The sequence below is a fragment of the Ranitomeya variabilis genome, chromosome 5, assembly GCF_051348905.1.
Source record: "Ranitomeya variabilis isolate aRanVar5 chromosome 5, aRanVar5.hap1, whole genome shotgun sequence".
NCBI lineage: Eukaryota > Metazoa > Chordata > Amphibia > Anura > Dendrobatidae > Ranitomeya > Ranitomeya variabilis.
The window spans coordinates 655075997-655093332 of NC_135236.1; the positions used below are offsets into that span (position 1 = coordinate 655075997).

The 17336-nt window shown below is 38.3% G+C and overlaps 1 protein-coding gene across 2 annotated transcripts in view; it reads right to left on the reverse strand.

Annotated features, from left to right (window-relative positions):
* The window catches only part of EBF1 (EBF transcription factor 1), a 454089-nt gene that overhangs the window by 424984 nt on the left and 11769 nt on the right, over positions 1 to 17336 (reverse strand). For both annotated transcript variants that reach the window (XM_077266443.1, XM_077266444.1), the window contains exon 5: positions 1388 to 1461. In XM_077266443.1, the coding sequence (XP_077122558.1) occupies positions 1388 to 1461 (74 nt within the window). The remainder of the gene's footprint in view (positions 1 to 1387; positions 1462 to 17336) is intronic.

Sequence of the window (17336 nt, forward strand, 5' to 3'; positions counted from 1 at the left end):
AACAAGCTTCTTACACCTCTCAGCTGGAATTTTGCCCCACTCTTCTTTTGCAAACTGCTCCAGATCTCTAATATTTGAAGGTGCCTTCTCCCAACAGCAGTTTTAAGATCTCTCCACAGGTGATCAATGGGATTTAGATCCAGACTCATTGTTGCCACTTTAGAACTCTCCAGTGCTTTGTTTTCATCCACTTCTGGGCGCTTCTTGAAGTATGTTTGGGGTCATCCTGCTGGAAGACCCACGACCTAGGACGCAAACCCAGCTTTCTGACACCAGGCACTACATTGTCACCTAAAATCCTTTGGTAATCTTAAAATTTCATGATGCCTTGCACACAAAAGACATCCAGTGCCAGAGGCAGCAAAACAACCACAAAACATTATTGAACCTCCACCATATTTTACTCTAGGTACTGTGTTCTTTTCTTTGAAGGCTTCATTCCATTTTCTGTAAACTGTAGAATGATGTGCTTTACCAAAAAGCTCTATCTTGGTCTCTTCTGATTACAAGATGCTTTCCCAGAAGGATTCTTGCTTACTCACATATATTTTGGCAAACTGCAGTCTAGCTTGTTTACGTCTGTGTGTCAGCAGTGGGGTCCTCCTGGGTCTCCTGCCATAGCTTTTCATGTCATTCAAATGTTGACAGATAGTTTGCGCTGACACTGATGCACCCTGATCCTGCAAGACAGCTTGAATTTCTTTGAAAGTTGATCATCCACCATCCGAACTATCCTGCGTTGCAACCTTTCATCAATTTTTATCTGCCGTCCACATGCAGCAAAATTAACTACAGTGCCATGGGTTGTAAACGTATTGTTTATGTTGCGCGCTGTAGACAAAGGAACATCAAGATCTCTTTAGATGGACCTGTAACCTTGACATTGTTGATATTGTTCAAAAATGTTGGTTCTCAAGTCCTTAGACCAGTCTCTTCGCCTCTTTCTGTTCTCCATGCTTAGTGTGGCACACACAGACACACAATGCAAAGATCGAGTCAACTTCTCCTTTTTTATCTGGTTCAGATGTGATTTACATATAGCCCACACCTGTTACTTGCCATAGGTGACTTTATACGAGCATCAATTGAAGCAAAGTTGTTTACCCACAATTTTGGAAAGGTGACAACAATTTTGTCCTGCCCATTTTGGGGGTTTCGTGTCCAGTTTGTCTTTTTTCTCTGTTTTTTTGTGTTGTTCCAATATGCACAATGGAAATAAACATGTGTATAACAAAACATGTGTAAGTGCAATCATTTTCTGGTAGGAATACTTCATTTTCTGGAACAATTTCAAGGGTGCCAACACTTTGGGCCATGACTGTATATATCATAGTGATACAGCAGCTTTCAGTCTGGGGTAGCTCGCACACATTATTGTTGTTGTTACCTGCACATGATCTCATGTGTGAGCAGAACGCGGCACATTTCGGGGTTTTTATCTTGTCCTTCATAGATGATAGCCTGCACAGAGAGATAATAGAGGAAAAGAGGTGAAATTCAATGGATAGCATATATTTTGTCACTGTATATGCCCATAGAAATGCTGAAATCTTTGAAGTATAATAATAATAATACACACTCAATTTCTGAAAATATTTCCAGGAGGAATAACAAAGGAATGGCACAAAGAGGAGCTGTAATTATTATATTATGGAGAATGCAAGAATTTACTTGATTGACATTGTGTAATAAGGGTCAACGACACAACAAATGTGACTGTCATGGTTGCCCACAGCAAGCAATCATTGTGTGCGGCTTGCATTTCTTATAGCACCCGTTTTTTAAAAAAAAAATGTAATCGGTTGCTATGGCCAACAAAGACAGTGATAAATCATCTTTGTCAACTCTTTATTGTACACATTTTAATAAAGTTATTAAAAAAAAAAAATGTGTCCAATCAGAATACACCTCTCATTTCTATGAGGCAAGCTGTGAAATGAAAGTAAGATTATGATTGGTTGCTACGGGCAACTCCATCAAAGACCTTTGGCTCCATTTTTTCCTTTATAAAAAATGGTTCCTTTGTACAGACGGGAAACAAGTCGATGCCTTAATAACTTTCTTATTGTTATAAAAAGCAGTTTCTGGAGTGAAATTGTGAGCAGTACAGGAAACACTTGCGCGTTACAATACAAATTCCTCCTCCTCGGCCTTTTTTTTTTTTTTTCACCACAATGCAATAACAAGCCGTCTAATATACACGCCGCACAATAAAAAATATATTTTTTGTAACTTTGTTGGGGTTTTCAAAAGAAACAGTTATTGTTATAATAAAAAAAAAAAGCGGGTTTAATGGCGGGATCCAGAAATAGAAATGCCTGAAGTTTAACCTCTCGCATTGTTATCAGTGACTGGTAGGAAAAAAAATGAGCAATTGTGGTTATATATCAAAGCGTATAACAAACACAGTAAAGTCAAAAGAAAATAGACTAGATAGGGACGGCGCTGAACCCGGGGCGGGCGATGGATTGTGTCTTTGAAGTGGGCGAATAGAAGTGTATTGCCAATTATTAACTGGGTCAGCTGTCGACGGATCGAAATCAAAAAGCCAACTATTAATTCTGAAGATCTCATAAATAATTTTATGACTAAAACTGCAAAATAAATCAAAGATTGGAGACCCCAAACTGGCCGTACATGGCACTATATGGCACCACAGAAGGGCGCTTGATGTTTTCTTTTGATTTGAACCTAGAATGAAAGAGAATGTCCACCAAAAACATACGAATGGAGTAATAGCAGAGCGCACCGCCCCGGACAAAGTTTGGTGATTGTAGTTTAATTGGCATTTTGTCATTTGGTTACAGCAGTCCCTGAGAAGTTACTTAAAAAGTCACTAATATGGCAGTAGATCTTGTTGTCCTTGGGAAACACTTTAGGAGGAGAGGTAGAAAGGAAGGAGGGAGGGATGGAAAGAAATAAAGAAAGAAAGAAAGAAAGAAAGAAAGAAAGAAAGAAAGAACGAGCGAAAGAGAGAAAAAAGAAAGAAAGAAAGAAAGAAAGAAAGAAAGAGAAGGGGGAAGAAAGAAGGAAGAGAAAGAAAGAGGAAGAGAGGGAAGGAAGAGAAAGGAAGGAAGAAAGAAAGAAAGAAAGAAAGAAAGAAAGAAAGAAAGAAAGAAAGAAAGAAAGAAAGAAAGAAAGAAAGAAAGAAAGAGAAAGAAAGAGAAGGGGGAGAAAGAAAGAGAAGGGGAAGAAAGAAGGAAGACAAAGAAAGAGAGAAAAAAAAAGAGGGAGGAAGGGGGAAGAAAAACAGAAGAGAAAGAAAGAGGAAAGAAGGGAAGAAAAAAGGAAGAGAAGAAAGAAAGAAAGGGAAGGAGGGGAAGAAAGAAGAAAAGTAAGAAAGAAAAAAGAAAGGTAGGGAAGAGGAAAGAAATAAGGTAGAGGAAGAAAGAGAGAGAGAAAAAAGAGATAGGGAGTAGAGGGGGAAGAAAGAAGGAAAGAAATAAAGAAAAAAGGAAGAAAAGAAAGAAAGAAATAGAGGGAAAGGGGAAGAAAGAAGGAAGAGAAAGAAAAAGAGAGAAAAAGAAAGTGGGCGGGAAGGGGGAAGAAAGAAAGAAGGAAGACAAGGAAAGACCGAAAAGAAGGAGTAAGTGGGGACAAAGAAGGAAGAGAGAAAGAAGGAAAAAAGTAAGAAGAAAGAGGAAGTGGGAATTAAGAAGGAAGATTAATAAAGAAAGGAAGTGGTTGTTACACTTATTTTCCACTAAATTTAGAAAGGCAGAAGGAAGAAGGCGAGAAAGAGAGAGAGAGAAAAAAGAAAGGAAGGAAGGAAATAGTTTCAAATGAGAATTCCTGAGTTAAATAAACCCAAGGCCCGCTATACATTGGCCATGTCGTAGTGGTGTGTTATTATTACCGTAGTACACAACGGCCATGTATGCCCTTCATATAATACGGCTCTGGCTAATAAAGGGGCATGCCAAAAACATGTTCAATTCTTTCTACTGTACAGTAAATGATGAAAAGAAGAATTTTTTAATGATGAACAGTGATCTAGGATTACATACACCAGTTCCTTATAATTCAAGACTGAAGTGCTAGACCACACAATAGGAATTCTCTTCTTGGGGGACACGAGCTAAAATGTTGTCGTAAGGAACTACCTGTTTCATGTAGTAGCAGAGTTACTGGTTTTTCGTACAGGCGGTTGTATCTTCATATATTTGTGTATATTTGAAGATGGATGTTTAGCCAGCACCATCATTGAACTTTACAGTGTGCCCATTATATTCTCTTCTGGATACGGTATCTTCATATAGAACAGGTGTGGTTTTACTGTTCCTCACTTTTTTGCATGTCTTTCTTTGTGGAGTGGCAGTGCACTCGGTTGGTTGCCCCATGCTGTTTCAGTAAGCATACAAGGCTTATAAAGACTAACTACCTAAAGAGATATTGTTAGCTGAATCATCCTCTTAGATTGGATGACAGTGAAACATCTTCAACGAACCGGGCAGATCTGAGCTTTTTACAAGAGGATAGTGCTAATAATTGGTATATCTCCTTCCAAGCGAGTGGCATTTGATCGCTATGTTAAGCTTACATTCCCAGCAAGCATCTTATTAAACATTTGTTATGAGAGAACAATGCACCTGCAGCAGACAGAGAGTGAAGGCGCTGACATTCCTGTCATGGCTTCTCCTCGCAGCTCACACCTCCTGATCCCAGAACTAAGTCACACTACCGACAAGACATGGGCAATTTTCCTTTCAATTCAGACATCAGAGCATAGTAAAAACATGAACCTGTAACACGTCTGGAGACCCAATCCACTTTACACTGGCACATGTGTCTTTTTATTCTGATGTTTGCTGTATGACGGCAAATCATGGAATTACAGTGTCAGACAGGCTCACAAAGAGACATCAAGCCAGGGGGTGATTGTAAAAGTTAATGATACAGACAGTCTACTGTTATAGGGGTGTTTAATCATGTTCAAAGATAATTCTTGTAAAATTAAAAGTGATAGATGACAGATATATAGAGCGAAGAAAGAAGCAGAAGAAAGGAAGGAAGCAAGAAATAAAGAAAGAGAAAGAACAGAAAGAAAGATGAAAAAGAATAAAAGAGAAAGAAAGAAAGAAAGAAAGAATGAATGAATGAATGAATGAATGAAAGAAAGAAGTGAATGAAAGGAAATATAAAAAGAAGAAATAAAGAAGGAAAAAAGGGAAGAAACGTGTTACAATAAATGATAGATAAATAGATATATTTATGTTCAAAAAGCGCAAGCAGGCAACACTTCAAAAGAAAGAAAAAACGAAGAAACTAGATAAAATAATACATTATAGATAGGCAAAGATAGATAGATAGATAGATAGATAGATAGATAATACATAGATAATAGATAGATAGATAGATAGATAGATAAACAGATAGATAATAGATAGATAATAGGTAATAGACAGAGATAGATAGATAGATAGATAGATAGATAATAGATAGATAGATGATAGATAGATAGATAGATAGATAGATAGATAGATAGATAGATAGATAATAGATAGATAGCAGATAGGTAGGTAGATAGTTAATAGATAGATAATAGATAGATGGATAGATAGATAGATAATAAATAGATAGATAGATAGATAGATAGATAGATAGATAGATAATAGATAGATGATAGATAGATAGATAGATAGATAGATAGATAGATAGATAGATAGATAGATGATAGATAATAGATAGATAGAAAATAAATAGATAATGGATAGATAGATAGATAGATAGATAGATAGATAGATAGATAGATAGATAATAGATAGATAATGGATAGATAGAAAAGAAATAGATAATGGATAGATTCATTGCCCGCCACTATGGACTTATAAACCACACTTCTTTTGCCATTCTTTAGATAGATGATTTCTGCCCCGCTTGCAGTTCACTATGTATTAGGCCTCTTGTATTACTAAACTGCCCAGAGAAAGTATCTGCTACCTCAGGGGTGTGTAGTTCGGTGACCGGCCAGTACTGACACACGAGTGCTATGTGGTTTTCATATTGTGTTAATTGCTAGAAATAGAACATTCCTTTTCGGTACATGTGAATTACTAGAGACACTTGTTGTTGTTGTTGCTGTTGTTGTTCCATTCTGATTGTTATAACCTGTGACGAGGTAACATCCCTGTATATACCATAGCTGTACATTACACGGCTGCTCTGCTGTACCCGGCAGTGCTGCTTACTGACAGTATTGTACTAATGTAATTACAGGTCAGTTACTGCGATCCAGGCCTGAGCGCTGCAGCCTGTCGTAGATATGACATCAGCCCTGATAGGACTAACAAGGGGCTCTTTGCTTGTGCGCATGATACTATCAGCTTCCCTGCATCTGACCGGTCTCACAGTGTATTATTCTGTGATACTCCATCTCTTCATTTCTAGCCAGAAGATACTGAAATCTCCAGAAAGACATTTTGAAAAGCATTATGGTCCTATCTGCCAGAATACACTTCATATATCTCTGATCTTCAAAGCTCCCAATGATACTTCTCTACCGCAGAGAACTGTAACCCCTCTGCTATGCTCAGCTCTCCCTAGGGAGACCCCTCCCAGTACATCGCACTCCCCGTACATCGCACTACTACTCCCTTTTTGAATTTACACTCCGAGCATCATACCAGCATTAAAGGAGTTAAAATGTTACTCCTCTCTGTGCCTAAACTTTAAGATATCCTTTCACCTAGAACAGGAAGCTGAGATATTAGGAGCTGTTTGGAGGTGGCGCCATACGTTATACTTTATAGCTGTTCCAATTGTCCCTGTCCTATGGAGGGTATATTGGAATTTATTACCCCCAACTAATTTAAAAGTTTAAATGTCACAGTAGTTAACCCTAATATCACCCCTAATATGATTCACCCCTATTACTCACATTATATTGTTCCAAATGTCCCTGTCCTATGGAAGCTATATTGGAATATACGGACGTTTTATTACCCCCAAAATCCCATTACCCCCCTATTTTGACTCACAATGGATCCTGGAAGTTGAGATATAAGGAGCTGTTTGGTGGTTGCCTCATATTTTATATTCTTATTCTACCTTTGCCCATGACATAGAGAAAAAAAAATTATATTTTATTATCTGAAATAGCAAAAGACAAAACCCCAAGTCCGGACTGGCCCACTGGACAATAAGAGAAATCACCAGGTGGGCCCCCCAAGCTCTAAATAAGAAGTGCTTGGAATACTTCACTTAAAGAAACTTGTATAAACAAGGCAAACATCTAGTCATTCATTTAACTACTCAGTTTATTATCATATATGAGCATAGGAACCTTTAGGAACAAGGGTCAGTTGATATTAGCTAAAAAATGGAATCAATGTCACTGGTGTGCCTTTTGAACTCCAGTCTGACACTGCAAGACCCCATAATTCACTTGACCCCCACGGTGCTGTATTTTCAGTGTTTTCTTGATATTACCAGCTGGGTTAGCTCTAAATTATGAGGACCATGAGACAGCCCCCTATAACTCAGCTTCCTGGGCCTCTGTGTGCTTTTAGCAAAGGATAAAAACAAAACAATACCACTCCATACAGAAATGCTTTTTTTTCTGCGGGTCAAATATATTTTGCCTTTTCATGGGGGATTCCCGATTTTTTTTTCCAGTACCCCTAATGGAATGATGGAGAGAACAATCTATGCATTACAGTTAAAGGAATCTGTCACCAAGTTTTTGCCACCTAATCTTAGAGCAGCATAATGTACAGACAGAGACCCTAATTCCAATGATGTGTCACTCAATGGGCTGCGTGCTGTATTTTTGATAAAAATAATTGATTTATCAGCAGGAGATTATCCCTAGAGGACTAGTAAACCTGCTGCCATGTAGTCCACCACATTCATTAGCTGAGTATAACCACACCCCCACCACTGATTGGCAGTGTTCTGCCGATGCACACAGGAAGTTGCCAATCAGTGGTGTGGGCGGGGTTATACAGAGCTCAGCATTCCCAAAACTAGTAGATCTGGGCAAGCAGCCCAGGAAGTGATACATCGCTGGAATCAGGGTTTCTTCACCTACATCATGCTGCTCTCAGATAGGATAGCAAAAAATTGCTGACAGATTCTCTTTAAATGTGGAGTCAAAGTGTCATCATCAAGAATGATATCTTATGTTATCACCAAGCAGTAATGACACCCACCACCTGGCCAATTGCCTTTGGAAAGCCACTCTTGCACATTTCAGGCACACTGGTGGGCACGTCAATGGGAAACAAATAAGACCCTACACATGCCAGATTCCAGCAATTCACCAATGTCATGTTTGGAGAAGACGTGATTCTATTGTAACCCCCTATGAGAAAAAATGGTGGAGAAGAAGTGAACCACTCATACCTATCTTACTAAAGCCCAATGGGCAGTTTTATGGTTGGGTTTTAGGAGATGTATTATTACTGTTTCTCTTTATAGAATATTTATTCTCTTTGTTCATAGAGATCTATTGGAAGAAAGTAACCAGTTGGTACAGAAAAATGGCGGAATATAAGAACATACAGATATCCTCCTGTTAGATTAATCACGTGTGAGTTTAATTGCAAGACCCGTCTGTTGTTTAGCTCGAGCTTCTCAATTAGCACGATTCAGGCTTTGTAACCTATGGACACGTCTTTCAACTAATTAGCGGATACACAGGATCCCATTACTGAGACCCAGTGAAAAAGAAAAGGACTATAATTACCAAACATACCCTAAGACATAAAAGTCTCCACCCCCAAAAAAATTGAAAACAGTTCTTGTTACAATTTACAAACTTTTCCTCCCAATCTAAAATCTAGAATGGACCGTCATTATTGCATGTTGGGGTTGTACAGTATCTAAGGAAATCGTATGACCCTCCCCAATCTTAAGAATGGGAATGAGGAAATTCTGCTGATGTTTTTCTTTTTTTTAAATTAAAGCTATAAATGAAAAAGTGCAAACCAGCTCACTCACGTTGAAGTAGTGAGCAAATCATCGGATCACATGAAGAATTACTTGGTAGCAATAGGAATAAGGTAGGGATAGCAAAACTTTTTTTGGGGATAAAAAATTGGAAGCATTTTTATTTGTAGAATTAAGTAAAACAGAACATACCAAGAACTATCGAAAAATATAAATGTCAGAACTTTTCCCACGAATTTCGAACTGAATCTTAGTCCTTACTGATGGATCACTCCAACAGTTATGATCCTCCTTTTGTGAGACTGTTTTATAAAAGGAGGATCAAAACTGTTGGAGTGATCCATGAGTAAGTGATCAGTTGCTAGGCTCCTTTCGCACCGCGTTTTTGCCCACGTTCATTGGTCTTGTCGGGACGGACCGGGCCATAGACTATAATAGTGCAGACAGAGTCAACGTGTGCTCTGATGTGCATCATTTTCGGGCGTATATGCCTACTAGAGACGGACACCCAGATGGAGAAGACTGAGTCTTGGTGTCCATCTCCTGTAGGTCTATACACCCAAAAATGATGCATGTCAGAACACACACTGACTCTGTCGGAACCATTATGGTCCGTGGACCTGTTGGTGGATATGCCCAAATCCTGTTTTGCGGAATGCAAGCCTCAACTGGACCAACGAACGTGAGCAAAAATGCTGTGTGAAAGGAGCCTAAAGACTAAGAATTAGTTTGAAATGCGCAGGAAAATCTTTCATATTTATATTTTTCTATAGCACTTCGAATTTTCTGTTTTACTTAATTTTACAAATAAAAATGTTTGAAATTTTTTTATCCAAAAAAATAGCTGGATATCCATATCTTATTCCTATTGAAAAAAGGACATGTGTGGCTGAAATGTTGCCATGTTTGCTTTTTGTATAATTTAAGGTAACATTTAAGGATGATCTGGTGCCTTTGGAAATCTAAAGGAACATGTGCATATGTTGGTGAAGACATTTCTGCACCATTTCTGCATCTCTTGAAAGAAAAACGCAGCAGCAAAAATTGTGCCAGTGTGCTGTCAATTTGCTGAATGCCTGCGGCCAGAGGAAGTTGCTGGGTGGCCGCAGGCATTCAGCGATGTAAATTTTTTTCTCTCAAAGTGACATCCTGGCCCTGGCACACGTTAAGTATTTGGTGCAGAAATTTTTGCACTATTTCCGTATCTCTCTTGTATCTCCTGCATTTTTTACTTATATTTTTGAGGCAGATATTTTCTGACTGATAACTATGGGTGAAATCTGCAGCAAAAACGCCAAAAAGAATTGGCACTTTGCATATTTTAAGCTAAAAAATAATCAATGTGTGCACAAGACTTCAGGATCCTCATTCACTTTGCTGGCATCAGGAATCCCTGGGGGAAAAAAAACGCAGCAAAAATGGAACTTACGGTTGTCATTCAGTCTTATGACTTTTTTTCTTTACTTACGTAAATATTTTCAAGGTGTACGATAACATAAAATGAAACTTAACTGCTATCAATGTTATGAATCTGTGCGGTAATCGTAAAAAAATGAATAATAAAAAAAATAATATTGAATAAATGAAAAAGAAAAAACAGCAACCATTTAATTATAGAGGATCTAAGCTTTATTTGTAAAGGATATATAAAAGTTAGAAAAAAAAAGAAAAAGTATTTGCAAATATAGCAAAGTGTTGGGAATGTATAACTACTAGCACATGTTAAATTAAAAACTGTGGCTTTGTGTAAATGGGAAGGCCGTGCAAACCCGGTGGACCTTTAATCCTAAACTGCAATGGTTTTCATTACAGTCACATTAAATAGCAATGATTATCTTGAAAGCGCGCAGCTCGCAGTTTTTGCAGCCAGGTCTCCCCTGAGGACCATTCTGCAATACCCGGGGTAAGATGATGTCATACCGGAGCCGGTGCAGAATGGATGACATCACCCATTGTAAAGAGAAACAAGCCACACTCTGCATTATCGCTAGAAAATACAGCGGATCACATTACCGGCTGGAAAACAGAACTGCAGCCAGTGTGGAAAACAGGACCCAGGAGATTGAAAATTAGGAGCAGATTAAAATACATGTGAATCAGCACAGCTCTCAGCGCGACTCTCACATCGCCATCGAGTATATTGTGTGCGGAGACCTCGCTGATGTTTATAGCCGCGTCCGCTATGGGGCAGAGGGCCAAAAGCAGTCATGAAGTTTCACATAAAAAAAAATACAACCTACGTTGCATTGTGTCAGTAAATGATAGAAAACCTTGATACAATATTCACACACAACTCTCATCATAACCAGGCACATTTTATAAAAAAACACATCAGTTTCCACCATAATGGAGCTTAGAGGCTGGTAAAGGTGCTAGGGTCCACATTCTTCCTTTCAATTTACTTTTATTTAAACCGGGAAAAGTTTTCCAATACAGTCCCAATTGATTGTCAAAAAAAACCCCATAAATAATTAATATATATAAGAATTACTAAAGATAGAATACATAGATGATAGATAGATAGATAGATAGATAGATAGATAGATAGATAGATAGATAGATAGATAGATAGATAGATAGATTGATAGATAGAGTACAGACCAAAAGTTTGGACACACCTTCTCATTTAAAGGTTTTTCTGTATTTTCATGACTATGAAAATTGTACATTCACACTGAAGGCATCAAAACTATGAATTAACACATGTGGAATTATATACTTAACAAAAAGTGTGAGACAACTGAAATTATGTCTTATATTCTAGGTTCTTCAATGTAGCCACCTTTTGCTTTGATGACTGCTTTGCACACTCTTGGCATTCTATTGATGAGCATCAAGAGGTAGTCAGCGGGAATGGTCTTCCAACAATCTTGAAGGAGTTCCCAGAGATGCTTAGTCCTTGTTGGCCCTTTTGCCTTCACTCTGCGGTCCAGCTCACCCCAAACCATCTCGATTGGGTTCAGGTCTGGTGACTGTGGAGGCCAGGTCATCTGGCGTAGCTCCCCATCACTCTCCTTCTTGGTCAAATAGCCCTTACACAGCCTGGAGGTGTTTGGGGTCATTGTCCTGTTGAAAAATAAATGATGGTCCAACTAAACGCAAACCGGATGGAATAGCATGCCGCTGCAAGATGCTGTGGTAGCCATCCTGGTTCAATATGCCTTCAATTTTGAATAAATCCCCAACAGTGTCACCAGCAGAGCACCCCCACACCATCACACCTCCTCCTCCATGCTTCACGGTGGGAACCAGGCATGTAGAGTCTATCCGTTCCGGTTGAAACCAAAGATCTCATATTTGGACTAATCAGACCAAAGCACAGATTTCTACTGGTCTAATGTCCTCCTCCTCCATGCTTCACGGTGGGAACCAGGCATGTAGAGTCTATCCGTTCCGGTTGAAACCAAAGATCTCATATTTGGACTAATCAGACCAAAGCACAGATTTCTACTGGTCTAATGTCCATTCCTTGTGTTCTTTAGCCCAAACAAGTCTCTTCTGCTTGTTGCCTGTCCTTAGCAGTGGTTTCCTAGCAGCTATTTTACCATGAAGGCCTGCTGCACAAAGTCTCCTCTTAACAGTTGTTGTAGAGATGTGTCTGCTGCTAGAACTCTGTGTGGCATTGACCTGGTCTCTAATCTGAGCTGCTGTTAACCTGCGATTTCTGAGGCTGGTGACTCAGATAAACTTATCCTCAGAAGCAGAGGTGACTCTTGGTCTTCCTTTCCTGGGGCGGTCCTCATGTGAGCCAGTTTCTTTGTAGCGCTTGATGGTATTGGCCACTGCACTTGGGGACACTTTCAAAGTTTTCCCAATTTTTCGGAGTGACTGACCTTCATTTCTTAAAGTAATGATGGCCACTCGTTTTTCTTTACTTAGCTGCTTTTTTCTTGCCATAATACAAATTCTAACAGTCTATTCAGTAGGACTAAGCTGTGTATCCACCAGACTTCTGCACAACACAACTGATGGTCCCAACACCATTTATATGGCAAGAAATCCCACTTATTAAACCTGACAGGGCACACCTGTGAAGTGAAAACCATTCCCGCTGACTACCTCTTGAAGCTCATCAAGAGAATGCCAAGAGTGTGCAAAGCAGTCATCAAAGCAAAAGGTGGCTACTTTGAAGAACCTAGAATATAAGACATAATTTCAGTTGTTTCACACTTTTTTGTTAAGTATATAATTCCACATGTGTTAATTCATAGTTTTGATGCCTTCAGTGTGAATGTACAATTTTCATAGTCACGAAAATACAGAAAAATCTTTAAATGAGAAGGTGTGTCCAAACTTTTGGTCTGTACTGTATATATTAATGTATTGAGAGCACAGCAATAGACATTGTAGATGCATTCTGTATCATTTTCTACCAAAAAATGTAAAAACATAAGGAAAAAAAATCAAGGAAAAATGCCCAATTACAGATTTCACATCTAAACGTGTTCAATATTCCGAGGGAATAGTGCGATCTGTGCCTAACTATTCTAAGCCTCCCGCAACCTGCACCAATAGACTACAAATCCGCTAATCTATATTCTGAATTCGCACGTAATTTGGCGCTGGCACTTTGCCGACATGGTCAGGAAGTCATTGGCTGTGTAAAATCAAAATATCATCTTGGGATTAATAAAATACATCTCTGCTAATATGTTCATTTTTAAGGTAGTTCAAACATTCACTTTTGAAGCAGCTCTAGCGTAAATATCCCAGAACAAATGGCGGTATGTAATACAGGAGGGAGCAGTTGGGATGCCAGACTGAAAAATACATTAGGCCATCTGGCTGAGGCAATGTCTCCAAAATCCGCAGCTTTGTGTTCACCCCAGACTCAAAACAACACATTTTCCACTGTGATGAGCATACATTTTCCCAAAACTGGCCCTGATCATGCATGCAAATTCCAAGCTTTGTGTTTACATAATTATTTTAATTAATTTGCTGCCATTACAAAAATAAATAAATAAAATCTAAAAAGTCGTCGTATTTATATGGAATGGTTACAGCTTTACATAATGATCAGTCATGTAACATTTCTCTAGTGCTTTATATATGGGTCTAGATAATGTTATCGTCTAGGTGTAATGAAAAGATAGATAGATAGATAGATAGATAGATAGATAGATAGATAGATAGATAGATAATAGATAGATAGATAGATAATAGATAGATAGATAGATAGATAGATAGATAGATAGATAGATAGATGATAGATAGATAGATAGATAGATGATAGATAGATAGATAGATAGATAGATAGATAGATAGATAGATAGATAGATAGATAGATAAAATATAGATAATAGACAGATAGATAGATAATAGATAGATAGATAATAGATAATATATACAACATAGATAATAGATAGACAGGTAGATAGATAGATAGATAGATAGATAGATAGATAGATAGATAGACAGATAGATAATAGATAGATGATAGATAGATGATAGATAGATAGATAGATAGATAATAGATAGATAGATAGATAGATAGATAGATAGATAGATAAAAGATAATAGATATAAGATAGATATAAGATAGATAGATAGATAGATAGATAGATAGATAGATAGATAGATAATAGATAGATGATAGATAGATGATAGATAGATAGCACAAGAAGGAAAGAAAGAAAGAAAGAAAGAAAGAAAGAAAGGAAGGAAGGAAGGAAGAAAGAAAGAAAGAAAGAAAGAACGAGAAAGAAAGAAAGAAAGAAAGAAAGAAAGAAAGAAAGAAAGAAAGAAAGAAAGAAAGAAAGAAAGAAAGAAGGAAGAAAAGAGAGAAAGGGAGGGAAGGAGTGAGGAAGGAAGGAATGAGAAAAGATAAAACGAAAGACGGGAAAAAGAAATAATGAAATTGAAGAAGGGAAAGAAGGAGAAAAAAGAAAGACAGGAAAGGAAGAAAGACAGAAAAGAGAAAGAGAAAGAAAGAAAGAAAGAAAGAAAGAAAGAAAGAAAGAAAGAAAGAAAGAAAGAAAGAAAGAAAGAAAGAAAGAAAGAAAGAAAGAAAGAAAAGAGAGTGAGGGAGGAAGGAAACAAAGAAAGGAAGGAGAGAAGAAAGAAAAGAGAAAGGAAGGAGGGAAAAAAGAAAGAAAGAAAGAAGCAAAATGGAGAGGATTTGTGTACAAGCCTCCAGCACTGGCATAAGATGAGGCGATCTCTTCCAGCACTGCGCCTTTTTCATATAATAAATATACAATGTTTCACATATGAAGATACATGAAGAGCTTCAGTGATTGTATTATGGACACTTTAGTATTACGTGGATGCTTACAAATATTCTAACTGATGGCTCGCCTTATCAAAAGACCCCATAGGGCCCCATAAACCCACGGGACACCCCATAATCGGCCTTCCCTTGTCCATATCACAGACATTCAGACATAAAGAATCAAACATCGCACACAACGGGGTGTGCGCAGCTAGTATACAGACACAGAACACGCCATCTTAGTTGTGGAAACAACCCACATAATGTGTGAGAGGACAGGAAGCACAGCAAATTAAAGGGGATCTGTCACCAGGTCTTTGGTATTTAATCTGAGAGTACCAGAGAGTCTGATTTCAGTGTTGTGTCACTTGCTCATCAGCTAGTTTCAATACAATCAGTGTATTAAAAGCAGGAGATTATCTCCGCTGGACTGGGGCGTCCATGTCCAAGGCAGTCCAGTTAATCTGTGAAACCACGCCTCCTCCACTGATTGGCTGTTTGAACATTTTACACAGGAAGCAGCCAATCAGTGGTGTGGGCGGGGTTATGCACAGCTCAGCATTCTGAGTTCTGATAGATCTCCAGCAGTGAAAACTGTTGATGAATGAGCTGATCTGCAGTACTGGGAGCAGCCACTATATAGCGTATGGCGCTGTGCTCTTCTGCTCCATACATTGTGTACATCCAGCCACTGCACAGACTGACAGCAGCTCATCAATGGATGTGCCGGGTGTCAGACCCCCACCAGTCTCATACTGATGACCCAACCCTGAGGACAGATCGTCAATAACATAGTATTGGAAAACCCCTTTAAATAAAGGGAGTCCTGATAGGCCGAGCCTTTAATAAGAGTTTTCCATAGCTGCTATTACTGGATGATAAATACATCACAATATCGCTTTACAAAAAAAGAAAGAAAGGAAAAAAAAGAAAGAAAGAAAGAAAGAAAGAAAGAGAGCGGTCCAACGGGAATTGATTGGACTGGTATTAATAGAATTAGCGCCCCTGTTACTGTTAAGCCGCGATGTCTTCATAGCCATAACCGGGAATATTCTCCTGGATAACCTAATAATGGCAGAATTCAGCCAGACGCCGCAGCTCCTAATTGCCTTCTACTCTTAGCATTCTACATATGTGAAACACAAATCCATCCACTCATCATGAGTCACGAAGTATGAAGTCACAATTGGGGGTAATGTATGTATCAGATAACGTATGCTCAATGTAAGGGGTGCGCTAATGGCGAAAAGAGGACAAGACAATAATGGAGGCGTGAGACAGACAGGAAGAGATGGGGAAGAAGAACGTATGGATAACAGAATGGACGAGCTCCGGCCCTTTAACATTGGAACATCATCAATGTGAAATCAGTGTTTCCATTAGAGACATATTGAGGAACCTGCCAGAGATATCTGATGAGCTGCGAGTCCACTTCTGGAACTAACACTTTTCTGGTGGATGGCGGCCGCATTTCCCTACTTAACACTACAGATTTTTTTTTTTTTAAAAAGGCCATCGGGGGACTACGGGTAATCTATCTATCTATCTATCTATCTATCTATCTATCTATCTATCTATCTATCTATCTATCGATCATCTATTCTTCTACCTTCATGTCCATAGAGTACACCATGTCAGCAGCTGACCTTGGTTCATGGTGGTTCCTTTGCCTTCTGCACAGATAACTTTCTAGTTACTAGTTCATGTAAAATGAATCAGAGGCCTCAGCTTTTCACAGGATTCTGCTCTAGTCACATCTGTCAAGTCTGTGAGACACTAATTTCAGAAAAAGGCAAACACAAAACAGCGGCTGCTCCACTGAAGAACATGGAAACTGGCTGAATCTAGTAGTCACCAATTCATAAATTGCTTAGCATTTCTGCAATAGGCGTCCGCTCCCATAGATAGATAGATAATAGATAGATAGATAGATAGATAGATAGATAGATAGATAGATAGATAATAGATAGATAGATAGATAGATAGATAGATAGATAGATAGATAGATAGATAGATAGATACATAACAGATATGGGATGGATAGATAGATAGATAGATAGATAGATAGATAGATAGATAGATAGATAGATAATAGATAGATAGATAGATAGATAGATACATAACAGATATGGGATGGATAGATAGATAGATAGATAGATAGATAGATAGATAGATAGATAATAGATTATATAGCTAATAGATAGATAAATAAATGATAGCTAGATAACAGATA